This window comes from Octopus bimaculoides, chromosome Z (genome assembly GCF_046866305.1).
Source record: "Octopus bimaculoides isolate indiv1 chromosome Z, ASM4686630v1, whole genome shotgun sequence".
In the NCBI taxonomy this organism is placed as follows: domain Eukaryota; kingdom Metazoa; phylum Mollusca; class Cephalopoda; order Octopoda; family Octopodidae; genus Octopus; species Octopus bimaculoides.
The window spans coordinates 3,614,657-3,629,870 of record NC_142944.1 but is presented as its reverse complement, the minus strand read 5'-3'; the positions used below and the strand labels follow the sequence as shown (position 1 = coordinate 3,629,870).

Sequence of the window (15,214 nt, the reverse complement as noted above, 5' to 3'; positions counted from 1 at the left end):
TGTGTGTGTGTGTGTGTGTGTGTGTGTGTGTGTGCATTTGAAGAAAGATTTTTCTAAATGTTATTAACTATTGACAAAAGATCTTAGAAAAACAGAATGACATGAACCTTTTGGAATGAAGGTCATTATTTTTTTAGAAATGAATTTTATTGCAAAAAATAAGCCAACACATTTGAGTCACATTTCAAACCACATTCTTGCATGTTGCTTGTAAACCACGGTTGAGTGACAACTTGTGGGAATTTATTTTATGTGAAGTTTATGAGTTTACTTTGAAAAAATAATTTTTCTTCTTATATATATATATATATATATATGAGCAGGGTGATATGAGGGTTTTGACTTTTTCTGGTTTTGTTAAAGGAAAACATAATCTAGGAAATATTGTTTAAAATAGCTTTTATTCAATCAAAAGTAGAAAATACGTGCAAATAGTTTCTAGTTTAATTTAATTTATTCATATTTTTGGTAACTCTGTTACAGGAGATGGAAGATACTGCCAACCATCAACTTCATGCCATGTTGTCAATAACTGTGACAGAAATGCTGACTGTGTGCCAGACCGACGCCAGCAAGGACACTATATTTGTCAATGTAAAGCAGGATATAAAGGAAATGGATTGAAGTGTGTAGAAAGAGGTATATAATTAATGACTTTCAAGAATTTTGAGATTTTGGGTATTTTGTGTCTTGGAATTTTCTGCAATGTATTCTGTTACATTTATTTTTATACATTTTTGTTTTATTTTTTTTTCCCCTAGAAATAAGCTGCAATCTACAAAACCACTGTCATGAACATGCAGTGTGTGTTTATCACGATTTAGTACGGCACTACCAATGCATATGCAAGTCTGGTTATGAAGGAGATGGAATCAATTGCAGAAGGAAGTCACATGGTATAGAATTTAAACATAAACATTTCATAATAACAGAAATTATAGAAAGAGTTTGTAGTATATGTCCTCTGATTAATTTGGTTTCAAAGTATTGTTTGATATTAAATTGTAGGAATTTTGATCAAATTTAGCTCCAATATTTCCATGCCTTGCTCATGTTCTGCTCCTAGCTTCCATACAGTAGTCATAACTCATGATTATCCTGCCTCCATCCATGCATGTGTACTTCCATGTGTGGTGATCATCATCATCATCATCATCATCATCATCCGCTTTCCATGCTAGCATGGGTTGGACGATTTGACTGAGGACTGGTGAAACCGGATGGCAACACCAGGCTCCAGTCTAATTTGTCAGAGTTTCTACAGCTGGATGCCCTTCCTACGCCAACCACTCAGAGAGTGTAGTGGGTGCTTTTTACGTGCCACCGGCATGAGGGCCAGTCAGTCGATACTGGCGATGGCCACGCTCAAATGGTGTTTTTTATGTGCCACCTGCACAGAAGCCAGTCCAGTGGCACTGACAACGACCTTGCTCGAATGTTGTTTTTAACATGCCACCGGCACAAGTGCCAGTAAGGTGACACTGGTAACAGTCATGCTCGAATGGTGCTTTTTATGTGCCACCAGCACGGGAGCCAGTCAGTGGCCCTGGCAATGATCACACTTAGATGGTGCTTTTAACGTTCCACTGGCACGGGTGCCAATCAGGTGGTGCTGTCATCGGCCATGTCAGCAAATTTGATTTTGATTGTGATTTCACTTGCCTCAACAGGTCTTTGCAAGCAAAGTTTAGTGTCCAACAAAAGAAAGGTACGCATAAGTAGGATGGCATGGGCCACGGGTTATGGTCTCAATTGGCTTGCCGGGTCTTCTCAAGCACAGCATATTTCCAAAGGTCTTGATCACTAGTCATTACCTCGGTGAGGCCCAATGTTTGAAGGTCTTGCCTCACCACCTCATCCCAGGTCTTCCTGGGCCTACCTCTCCCACAGATTCTGTTCAACCGCTAGGGTGTGGCACTTTTTCACATAGCTATCCGCATCCATTCTCGCCACATGACCATACCAGCGCAATCGTCTCTCTTGCACACCACAACTGATGCTTCTTAGGTCTAACTTTTCTCTCAAGGTACTTACACTCTGTCGAGTATTACACATCCATCAGATCATACTGGCTTCATTCCTTGAAAATGACGCATGTCCCCAGCAGTCACGGTCCATGTTTCATTGCCATGTAGCATGGCTGTTTGTACACATGCGTCATACAGTCTGCCTTTTACTCTGAGCGAGAGGCCCTTTGTCACCAGCAGAGGTAGGAGCTCTCTGAACTTTGTCCAAGCTATTCTTATTCTAGCAGCTACACTTTCAGAGCATCCACCCCAGCTACTGACTTGGTCCCCAAGGTAATGGAAGTTATCAACGACTTGTAGTGTTTCTCCCTGGAATGTGACAGAAGTTGTTCTCTGCACATTTCCAGTGTTTATTGCTCCTGAGCATTTGCTACATACAAAAACTATCTTCCCAGTTAACCTTCCTCTGATATTGCTGCACCTCTTATGTGTCCATAGCTTACACTGGGTACATCTTATAGAGTTTCTACCTATACTTTTTCTACAGATCATGCTGGGCCATCTACCTAAGGGATTTGTGGCTTGTCTGCCTTCCTACTTATTAAGACTTTGGTTTTAGCTAGGTTGACTCTAAGGCTCTTCTATTCTAATCTTTGCTTCTACTCCTGAAACTTTTCCTCTAGTTCTGATAGTGACTCTGCAATTAGTGCAAGGTCATCAGCATAGAGGAGCTCCCAGGGGCATCCTGTCTTGAATTCCTCTGTTATTGCCTGGAGGACTATGATGAATAAGAGGGGGCTGAGGACTGATCCTTGGTGGACCCCTACCCGTACTCGGAATTCTTCACTGTATTCGTTGCCAACCCTCACCTTACTGACAGCATCCCTGTACATGGCGTACACAGCTCTCACTAACCATTCTTCTATCCCTAGTTTTCTCATTGACCACCAGATCAGGGGACCCTGTCAAAGGCTTTCTTCATGTCAACTAAAGCCAGGTACAGAGGTGTATCTTTGGCTAGGTATTTCTCCTGAAGCTGTCTTGCCAGAAATATAGCATCAGTGGTGCTTTTCCCTGGCACGGACCCAAACTGCATCTCATCTAAACTGACTCTCTCCCTAATTAGTTGGGCTATGACCCTCTCTGTGACCTTCATTACCTGATTCAATAACTTGATACCTCTGTAATTATTTGTATCTAAAGCGTCACTTTTACTTTTGTAACAGTTGACTATGGAGGTAAATATATAGAATCTGTTTTGCTGTCTTTTAGATTTTATCAGAGATATATAAAGTTTGTAGACTACCTAAATGATTTTAGTGTTGCTGTGTATGCGTGTTGTGGTTGTAGTCTTCTTACATGTGATTTTCATAATAAAATAATGTTCTTGATAGGTTCTAGGTGGAATTGTTCAGACCAATTGTTAATTGGTCTTGAAGAAACGCAATTCTATTTAGTAAATGTTATATTAGTGTGTAGAAGTATGTAAGTAATTCGCAAAGGGGGCAATTATAAATGCAAATTGTTTATTCTTTTTTATTGGTTTGGTGAAGGGAAAGGAACTGTCTCCCATAGCCACCATTGACACTCTAAGACTGGTGAGATCACTGTGGCTAATGGTTTAATGATCCTTTCGAAAAGCTGCTAGAGAAATATGGGCAATTTTGGAATTCCAGAAGTACAACATTTTTGGGAAGAAAGGTTGGACTTAATAATTAGTTCAGGGCCTAAAAAAAAAAGAATATAATAAGGATGATGAAAAAAGGAGCTGAGTGGTTCAAGAGTGCCCAAGTGGAGGTGGCACAAAAGAAGTCAGTTCTGTGGAGCAAAGGGCTACTATAGTATTGGTAGAAGAGAGAGAGAGGGAGAGAGGGAGAGAGAGAGAGAGAGAGAGAGAGAGATGGAGAGAGAGAGAGAGAGAGATGGAGAGAGAGAGAGAGAGAGAGAAAGAGAGAGAGAGAGAGATGGAGAGAGAGAGAGAGAGAGAGAGAGCATGTCTTTGGGTGAGAAATTGAACTGTGTGCAAATGCAGTACTACAGTATTATCTGTATTTTTTATGAAATATTTAGTTTCGATGAAGACATAATTTTGGTAAAATACCTGGAGGCAGCGTAGCATCTAGTTTTTGCTGCTGTAATTAAGAAATACTATTCACTTTTGTCAAGAAATGGTTGGGTTGTAGTATGAAGGTTATTATTCAGGATACACTGATTCTGTTTTGTTGTCTAGTTTCTTAAGATCTTCTCAAAGTCTCTGGTAGTTACAAGAGCAGAAATGAGTTAGTGTCCCATGGAATTTATTATTAGAAAGTTAAGGTAACTCCTCTCAGATTCCATTCTTGTGATTTGAGTTTAACTGGCTCTGTGACTTAACTGAAAGTGAGCTTTGTCTAAAGCAAACAAATAATGTAGACTCTATTAAGTTGATCACCTCCTTCAACAGTTTGTTTTGATGGAGTTGATATTGTGCTTATTGCTGTAGCTAAGGGGTTCTCAACCATTTTTTGTCTATGGACCCCTTTGATTACTATTTTATTCTGGTGAACCTCCACAGCCATTTGATGTTTAAAAATTAGTTTTATAGAAACTTCTTTGAAAATTCCTATTTTGTTTTTCACACATTAACTTGTGTAGGTTGAATTATGTAAAATGTTAGAGAAAGAAACCATGTTGTTTCTTGCAATACATACCAATACATATATCTAAAGCAAAAATTTTTCAGGATCTCTTAAAATACTATTGTAGATCTGCATGGGCCCCCAAAAATCTCATATGGACCCTGTTTGAGAACCACTGTTCTGGCACATTTAAAAAAAATTTCTGATTTATCATACAAAGTACTCAAATGGTTAAAATCTTCCAGTTGCAAAACATTTTAATTTCTTCTATGAGCCTTAAACTGATTCACATGAGCTTTCAGAGCCATATAGACCAATACTCTGGCCTTGATTCTTTAAAATTGTTTTAATTTTTGCATGCCTTTGTTTTTCATATCAAATACTTTGACATTGTCATATCTAATTCTCTACAGGTTTTGATCCAAAATTTTTAAACTCACAGAAATTTAAACAATGTTCTGTGTTTTCTTTGTTTGAGAACCAAACTCACAATTTCTCACTTTAGAAGAAGATTTATGTCTTTTCTGTTAACTAGATTTCAGTTGTAAATAGAATGACCTGACAAATTCCTAATTGTTTATATCCAAGTTGGAGATAATATTCCTAATCCTTTAAACTTGGAATAGTGTTACTACTTTAAAGCCAAATCAACAAGAGATATGATTAATGTTTTATATCCTTCTATTTGTTGGATACACAGATTTCATGAAGCAGAGATAGACACAACTGTCTTCAAACGACATACTTCAAATTACTCCACTAAACACGATACTCCAATAAATACAAACTCTTAATGATCTCAATGACTTCCTACGACTTCCAGGAACTCTCAATGACTCCTACGACTTCTCTTTGTCTCAATCAATATGCTACTGTTTATGAGAGTTTGGCTAGTCCATTCTTCCAATCCCACAGAAGTGTCAATGACTCTTGCCTCAACAATATGATTGCTTTGTTTTCATACCATTCAATACGTTGGCCTATTTTAAGGTGGTGAGCTGGCAAAATTGTAACCACACCAGGCAAGATGCTTAGCACTATTCTATATTTTGGGGATGGGAAACTATGTACATTATTTACAATGGACAGATAGGTGTCCTCACCTTGTCTGTTGCTATCACAACATTTCGGTTAATGTATTCTCCAGCCTTCATCAGGTGTTGTGGTGGAATTTCAAACCCAACCCTTTATTTGACTAATGGGGTACACTGTTCTCATTCCTAACATTTGTTGCTGATGCTATTTTTCTGTTGATATTATTTTTCAAGTTCCTGCCTGGGATTGAACATAGTATCTGAGGGTTAGTAGCCTGTGCTCTTATCCACTACGCTATATGCCCACAGGAGAGTACATCAGCCGAAACGTTGTGGTAACAACAAACAAGATGAGGACACCTATCCGTCCATTGTAAATTTTGAATTCAAATTCCACCAAGGTCAACTTTTCCTTTCATTCTTTCAGGGTTAATAAAATAAGTACCAGTCATGTACTGGGATCGATGTAATTAACTTACATCCCTCCCACAAAATTGTTGGCCTTGTGCCAAAACGTGAAACCAATATGTTGGCTTATTCTTCTTCTGGGATCTCAAATCCTTCTTTAAATATATCAAGATTTTTGTCTTCTTCAGTTTCTATTGATTCAAAAGATCTGTCTGTATAATGATGTCTTTGACTTGCAGAAACCGACTGTGCCATCGACCGTAGTTTGTGTCATGCATATGCAGAGTGCCAAGCCATTAGAGAAAGAAATGTATGCGTTTGCCGTCCAGGTTTTCGTGGAGATGGAATTCACTGTTCAAGTATAAATCTTATATTCATTTCATTACATAAATGCATTACATGTTCTTATGGTGATGAAGAATCTAAAGTCATTCATTCAATGATGTTTATATTTCAGAATTTCTCATAAACTTCTGAATCCATTCAATGAAGTGCTTTTGTTCCGTTAGATAGCACCCCTCCCAACGCACACATCACATACATGTGTATGCATGTGTGCGTGCACACACATACACACATACACACTCACAAGTGCATCAAATCAAAAGTTGGATATTATCAAATAAACTAGAGCCATGGCTCTCAACCTTTTTAATATCTGAGCCAGATCTAAAACCTGGATTTCTTTAGGGGTCATACCAATAAAAGTAAAATACAATTTATTCTGTCTATAGAGGGGTTACCTGAAGGATGCTTGAGGGCCACATGTGACTCTGGGAAGCATGACTGAGAACCACTGAACTAGAATATTACTTATCATATGATGGGTAACTTTATACTTTTTCTACTATGCGTAATATCAAAAAATTAGGTGATACCTACTGTGATTATAAGTTTTATGAAATGTTTTGGTGATTATACAAAATGATAAAATAAATACTAATTTTCCAAAGAAAATGATCTATTACCATAAAATCAAATCAAATCAAATAAAATAATACAGGTGTGCAAGAGAGACAACTGTGCTGGTATGGGGATATGATGTGTGTATCTGAGGACAGCTGTGGAAAAAAGTGCTGATCTCTGTGGAGGGAAGAGGTAGATCTAGGAAGACATGAGACGAAGTGGCGAAGTATGATCTTTGAATGTTGGGCCCCATGGAAGTAGTGACAAGTGATTGAGACTTTTGGTGATTTGCTATGCTTGAGAAGACCAGTTAAGTGAAATTGTAGTTGTGGCTGGTGTCGGTGACATGTAGAGTCACCTGTGTTGGTGACATGTAGAGGCCCCCATGCTGGTGACACATAAAAGGCACCCACTGCACTCTTGGAATGGTTGGTGTTAGGAAAGTCATCAACACTGGTTTTCAAGCAGTGGTAGGATACAGACACAGACATAAGCACACACACAAGCACGCACGCACGCACGCACACGCGCACACACATAATTGATGAGAGCTATAGAGCCATTATTAGCCTGATCCTCCTCAACAAAGCCCTGATTTATAGTATGAAAAAATTGGATCTGTCCTATTATGAAACAGACATTAGACTTGCAGCATGGGTCATTTTAGTAGATTAGAAAAGGTCAGATAGAGAAAATGCCTTTGATATAGTGATGGGATCATCTGACTCTGCACAAGTTGCAGACTTGGTTGGAATATATATCCTTTTGTTAATCAAGTCTTTGTCTCCAAAGATTGCTGGGGGTTATAAAGGGATGATGCTCTATTTTTCCTAGACCAAAATAGTAAAGTATAAATAGAAAGTCATAGGAAACAATTCTTTAGACTACTTAGGAACTTCGGACTCAGCATTAGTATAGAAAAAAGATTACCATAAAGTAAACTTTCTTGACCTTACCTTCAACCTTGAGACTCAAATTCATCCTTCATGCGTGTGTGTGAGCTTGTATATACCCATTGTGCTTGTATGAGTGAGTGTACATGGGCCAAACCATGTTTGTGTAGGTGTTTGTACAACCATATCTATTAATGATTATATCTAATACATTTTTCATTGAATTGTTTATTTGTTTATTTTTGTATCTGATATTTGTAATGGATCTCCTATAAGAATGAAGCTGTATCTCTTAATTTGCCATTTATATATATGAAGACCGAGAAGAAATATTGCAAAACACAGTAAATTTTAACAAGATACATCTTGAAATTATCTGAGGAGGCATATCTACACCGACGGGTACACACAAACTAGTTGTATAGTAGTATCCCACACAAGAAGGATCAATGCTAGATGGGTCAAAACAAATTTAGTGATCAATAAACATTCTCTTACCTTCCATCTTCCATCTCTCTCATTAATCAAATACCCAATGAACACTGAGACAGTGAATGTGCTTCATTGGCAAACTATCAGGTCTATACCATACAATTTATTAGCTAAAATAATATATATATATATGACAGTTTAGTTAGGTGTAAATACACATAAGGGATATTAAATATCCGAAAAATTTACTGGTTTATATGACCTATATCAACAACAATGTTATTCCAATAGGTAAACAAAATATACATACAGTTTCTTAATATATAAATCAGAAATGGAAAAACAAAACAAAACAAATTGAATTGCTTAATTTATTGCTTTGTTTTGTTCTTCCATATATATATATATATATATATATATATATATATATTTATATAGATAAGGTTGAGGAGGGTATTGGATTTAACCAAACCCCGGAGGATACAGGTAATACCGAGTAAGTGCTGTATACCGACTAGTTTGCCCCAGTCGTTGTATGAACAGGATTGGGTATTATAAGTCGTGTATTAGCGTGTGTATATATAAATATATAAAAACAAAAGGATAAAGAGAGCAAAGGTAAGGTTGAAGAATTTTATGGATAGAGTCTTACAGCTGTTTCTGGGAAGATCCAGTACTTCCCTTCATTGGAGACAGAAAAAATAAAGTTATCTATTATTATATCCATAGGTGGATATTTTTAGTATGAAGTGGTAAAGAGTGTGATGTGCTGAAAAAAGAGAGAACAGTACTTTATTTTTTCTGTCTCTGATGAAGGGAAGTACTGGATCTTCCCAGAAACAGCTGTAAGACTCTATCCATAAAATTCTTCAACCTTACCTTTGCTCTCTTTATCCTTTTGTTTTTATATATTTACATATATATATATATATATATATATATATATATATATATATACATATATATGATGGGCTTCTTTCATGTTCTGTCTACAAAATCCACTGACAATGCTTTGGTTGGCCTGAGGCTATAGTAAAAGATACTTGCCCAAAGTGCCACTCTGTGGGACTGAAGTTGGAACCATGTGGTTGAGAAACAAGCTTCTTACCACACAACCATACCTGTGCTGTCATGAACAAAGTGTACTCATGAGTCAATTCAATATTGTCTGAATTTAAGATTCATTTTTATACTTTAGTGTGCCATTTCATTGTTTTTTAAGAATTGAAACATTTTGACATGAATGTAGAAACAAATATTTTTTTATCACAGGGATATGAAGCCATAAAATTTTAGAGAAGGCATATAGTTGATGGATCAAACCCAAATTATATCTGATGCTTATTTTATGAAACCTACTGAAATACAAATTTGACCCAAGTGAATGTGAACATAGAATGTAGAACAATGAAACAAATTATTGCTTGTCACTCATTGTGGTATGACACAGTTTCTGCTGCTATCTTTAGATGACTGATTATTTTTATAAGCTTTAAAAATTAATTATTGTGTAAATAAAATGTCATCCTACTATCATCTTTCCATTACTATCCTCCATTCAATATCATCAGCCATTGAACAATTAAATTCTAACAAACTTTTATTTAGAATTTTATTTCAATGACATATTTGAGTATGTTGCATTCAAGATTGGAACTTGGAAATTCTGTACTCTCATTTCAATATTTTAATTTTTCAGCTATTTCTGAAAGTCAAAACTATTTGGTATTTATAAGAGGAAAAAGCATATTGAAGATGCCTTACTCTCACTCAAGAGACAGAGGAAAGAGGATTTCAAGTATACCTGGTAAGATTTTTTTAACTTTCTGCTGCTGGAATAATGAATACAATGTCATAATTTAAACCTGAGTACAACCTCATCAAACTTTTCTATAGTGAATTTATTTTACTTTTGGATACTTGTGATAGTGTCTTATTTCCAGGAAGGGTAATTTCTCAGATGCTGCCAACCGTTTATGAGTTCCAGTGAACTCATAACATTTATGTAACATGAGTTGATAAGAGCTGTATGCATCCAGAGTGTACAGTAGGATTTCCATACCCATGTGCATGTACATATATATACAAATATATGTATATATATATATATATATATATATATATATATATATATATATATATATATATATATATATATATGTATATTACAGTAATAAAGTTAATGAATAAAACATTAACTTTAAGATTCAAGTTGGGAATTTTATCGTTGACTCAACTATAAGTCGCAGCGACTTTTTTGATGTTCGAGAGCAAAGTTCAACTAGGAATCATGCCGACCTTTCAGTAAGCTGGAGATGACTTACAACAAGTGTTATCCCATTAAGTCCATGCATTATCCTTATTTGGTTATTCCAAGTGTCAGAACTTCAGATGTTGTTTCTACCTAGAAAATAACTGAAGATCTTTTTATAGGATGCACTTATAAGTACCAGTTGAACACTTGGGTCAATGTAATCGACTCATCCCCACTCCTTCAAGCTTCCCTTGTGGCAAAAATTTGAAATGATAATAATAATAGTTATTATAATTATTATTATTATTATTATTATAATTATAATAATAATAATAATTGCCATTATTATTATTCTGATTAATAGTAGAGGAGTTATGTATTACTATCTTATGTTATATTCCATATTAACAATATTTATTTGTTCATTTACCAGATCAAACCCCCATTGCATTGGCCTATGACTGTGTTGAGAAACAAATATATTACAGTGACATTGAAAGCTATACAATCAGAAAAATGGATACAACTGGAAACTATTCAGGAATTGTTGTTGAAAGTAAGAAGCAACTATTTTGATATCTTTATTTAGTTTTTCAGACATGATTATGAATGTGATTCAGAAGGTTGCATTACAGCTGTACATTTCCAGATTTACTCTTACTGCATGGTGACATATATATATATGGTATCTTGGGAGATTTTTTTCTTCTGTAGCCTCAGGTTGCTGAATATCTTGTGAATCAAACTTGATGGATAGAAAATGTTCAGAAATCACTTATTGTTGTCATTGTTGTTGAGTGTATATGTGTGTGCTTATGTATAATATATATATATATATATATATACATACATACATACACACACACACACACACACACACACACACACACACACACACACACACACACACACATATATATACATACCTACATACATACACACACACATATATATATATATATATATATATATATATATATATTTATATATGAAGAAGAAAACAGAAAATGGAGATAATATTGATGAACAACAAATGATTTACATGAATTATTATTTATTAATTAATTACAAAATGACTACATCTCATCTAACAGCTGTTTCTGCTTCCAATGTCGTTTGGTATCACCATTGTTATGCTGAGTGCCTACTAAATAAATACATAAATAAATTTATTTATGTATTTATTTTACACTCTGATGAAGCTCCATGTTTCAAATTGGTTTTATTACCAACTATGATAAACATCTTTTAGCATAACGATGATGATACCAAACAACATTGGAAGCAGAAACAGCTGTTAGATGTGATGCAGTCTTTTTTGTAATTAATTAATAAATAATTATTGATGCAAACCAATTGTTGTTCATCAATGTTATCTCCAATTTCTGTTTTCTTCTTTAAATTTTGATTCCTGATAAACTCCTGTTTATCCTTGTCTTTACCTGTAATTTATGAGCATAACATTTTTGCCCATGTTTAAACATAGGTAATATAACAGTAGTATAATGGATACTCTTTATCCCTTAAATGGTTATTTTAACCTCTAACTCAGTTAACCATATATATATATATATATATATATATATATATATATATCAAAGACCCCCTTTGATCATGAATGACCATGGGATTGCACCTAGAAAATTTCCCTCTGATGTACAAGTCCGTGCAAAGTTGTTTTCATGGAAGACCAGCAGTCGCCCATGCATATCAGCCTCCCCTCTCCATACCACTGATCTTATCCAAGGGAAAGGCAAAGGCTGATACAACTTGACACCAGTGATGTTGGAAATTAGCGAAATAAATATAAGATTGAAATTAGTGCCAAGGTCAGCAGACTTGACAAAACCTTGAAATCAGTGTTGCAGCATGGCCACTGTCCCAAGACTGACCCTTAACAAAGAATAAAATGTAATCAAACAGTTGAAGTATTTCCCTATTTCTGCCCCTACCTCCCCTGCTCACACTGCAATCCTTCATCTGGCACAAAGTCATCTCTCTCGATACTACTCCCATTTATTTGAGGTGACCTTACTGCTATTAATACCACATAAAAATCACCCAGTACGCTCTGTTAAGTGGTTGATCCTGGCATAGAAACCACACCAAAGAAGACGATGCAGTCTGGTGAAATTATCTGACTTTCCAGCTCTATCAAACCATCCAACCCTTGCCAGCATGATAAATGGACGTTAGATGATGACGTTGATGATGACAAATGCAGCTAACAAGCAGTTGACCATCCCTACTTCATAATCAACCCTAAGCTCTTGGTTCATGCCATCCTGCTCAGAACTCTACAATCCACTTTCTGTTTCTATTTCCAAAAAGGCATCAACCTGCAAACGTCATGTAAGCTGTCTCTGCTCTAATTACTAAAAAAACAAAACAGATATATATATATATATATATATATATATATATATATATATAGAGAGAGAGAGAGAGAGAGAGAGAGAGAGAGAGAGAGAGAGAGAGGGGAGAGAGAGAGGGAGAGAGAGAGAGAAATCAATATGATTTTGTGCTGACAGAATTAGATGCTAAAAGTAGATGTTAAAATGGTTTACCAAAATATGTGTGATGCTAACATAGAGCCCAGATGACTACTTTGGTTAATTTCATGTTACTCTATACACACACACACACACACACACACACACACATATATATATATATATATATATATATATATATATATATATATATATATACATATGTTACCATCATCATCATTTAATGTCCATTTTCCATGCTGGCATGGGTTCGATGGTTTGACTGAGGACTGGCAAGCCAGAATGCAGTACTGGACTCCAATCTGATCTGGCAAAGATTCTACAACTGGACGCCCTTCCTAATGCCAACCACTCTGAGAGTGTAGGAATATGAATCGACTCTTGTGTTTTACTGGTATTTTACTGACCCTGGAAGAGTGAAAAGCAAAGTTGATTTGGGTGGGATTTGAAACCAGAAAGTAATGAATAAGTCCATATATAAACATTGCCCTCTTATAATATGAAGTTGTTTATCTGAGTTTTCCTTTTCTGATTATTATCTGGGCATTATTAATGTCATTATCAAAATTAATAATGTTTTTTTCCTCATTATCAATAGGCAAAATTCCTAGCCTCTAAAAGTACATATATATATATATATATATACATATACATGATACAAAGTAGATATTGCCACATACAATCTAGTAAAATTTTGTGTGCTAATGGCAAAAGCATGGAATAACAGTCACCTGGCTTAGAAATATTTGTAGATTTATCAAATGCATGTAGTTGTTTGATTAAATTTGAGGTTTTCACTGCAGTTTATGTTAAAGAACAATCAAAATAAAATATCAATCGGATTTGCATAAAATTTGTTTTAAGTTATAAGTGTATGAGTATACTCTGTTTGTAAGGCAGTTGCTATTCTCTTTGTGTAAAGTTATATATCAAGTTCTTTTCAATAATTTGTAAATTAGCATGTAAATATTTGTATTGAATATATGAGCTTTAATACCTGTTTAGGAATTTAAAAAATTGTAAAACTAAAGATAATTTATGATGGATTTTATTAGTTTAAACACAGCAAACACTGATAATATTTTGACTTTAGTTCAATATTGGAAATAATACTTTATCATTTTAGATGTGAAATCTGAAGGCATTGCCATTGACTGGATATCAAGGAATATGTACTGGACTGATTCCAGGAAAAAGAGTGTGGAAGTAACTAAATTAGATGGTACTCACAGGAAAACTCTCTTTAACACAAAAATAAGCAACCCAAGAGGAATTGTTGTGGATCCAATCCGAGGGTGAGTCTTTTCTGCTTTTTTTTTTTTTCAGTTGTTATGTAGGTCGCTTGAATGTTTTTTCACATGTCACTGGCACAAGTACCAGTAAGGTGATGCTAGTAACGATCACGCTCAAATGGTGCTTTTTATGTGCCACTGGCATGGAAGTCAGACAGCTGTTCTGGCAATGATCACACTCGTATGGTGCTGATAGTGCTCCACTGGCACGGGTTCCAGTCATCGAATTTGGTTCAATTTTGAATACACTTGCCCCAACAGGTCTTTGCAAGCAGAGTTTAGTGTCCAATGAAGGAACGTTGGTATGAGTGCCAGTCGTCAAATTTGGATCAATTTCAATTTCACTTGCCTGAACAGGTATTCGCAAGCCAAGTTTAGTGTCCAATGAAGGAAAGGTACACATAAGTGGGCTAACTACACCCCTGGTAAAGGCCACGGGTTATGGTCTCACTTGTCTTGCCGGGTCTTCTCACACAGCATATTTCCAAAGGTCTCAGTCACAAGTCATTGCCTCGGTGGGGTCGTGGGGTCTAATGTTAGAAGGTCGTGCTTCCCCACCTCATCCCATGTCTTCCTGGGTCTACCTCTTCCACAGGTTCCCTCAACCGCTAGGGTGTGGCACTTTTTCACACAGCTATCCTCATCCATTCTCGCCAAGTGACCATACCAGTGCAATCGTCTCTCTTGCACACCACAACTGATGCTTCTTATGTTCAGCTTTTCTCTCAAGGTACTTACACTCTGTCGAGTATGCACACTGACATTACACATCCATCGGAGCATACTGGCTTCATTTCTTTCAAGCCTACGCATGTCCTCAGTAGTCACGGCCCATGTTTCACTGCCATGTAGCATGGCTGTTCGTACACTGCACTGTTGTTATTTAGCCCCAAATGA

The 15,214-nt window shown here is 35.9% G+C and overlaps 1 protein-coding gene across 6 annotated transcripts in view; it reads left to right on the top strand.

Annotated features, from left to right (window-relative positions):
- The window catches only part of LOC106884151 (nidogen-like), a 200,882-nt gene that overhangs the window by 171,359 nt on the left and 14,309 nt on the right, over positions 1-15,214 (top strand). For all 6 annotated transcript variants that reach the window (XM_089365423.1, XM_089365422.1, XM_089365427.1 and 3 more), the window contains 6 exons: positions 484-639; positions 762-896; positions 6,267-6,386; positions 9,958-10,065; positions 10,946-11,068; positions 14,152-14,320. In XM_089365423.1, coding sequence (XP_089221549.1) covers positions 484-639; positions 762-896; positions 6,267-6,386; positions 9,958-10,065; positions 10,946-11,068; positions 14,152-14,320 — 811 coding nt within the window. The remainder of the gene's footprint in view (positions 1-483; positions 640-761; positions 897-6,266; positions 6,387-9,957; positions 10,066-10,945; positions 11,069-14,151; positions 14,321-15,214) is intronic.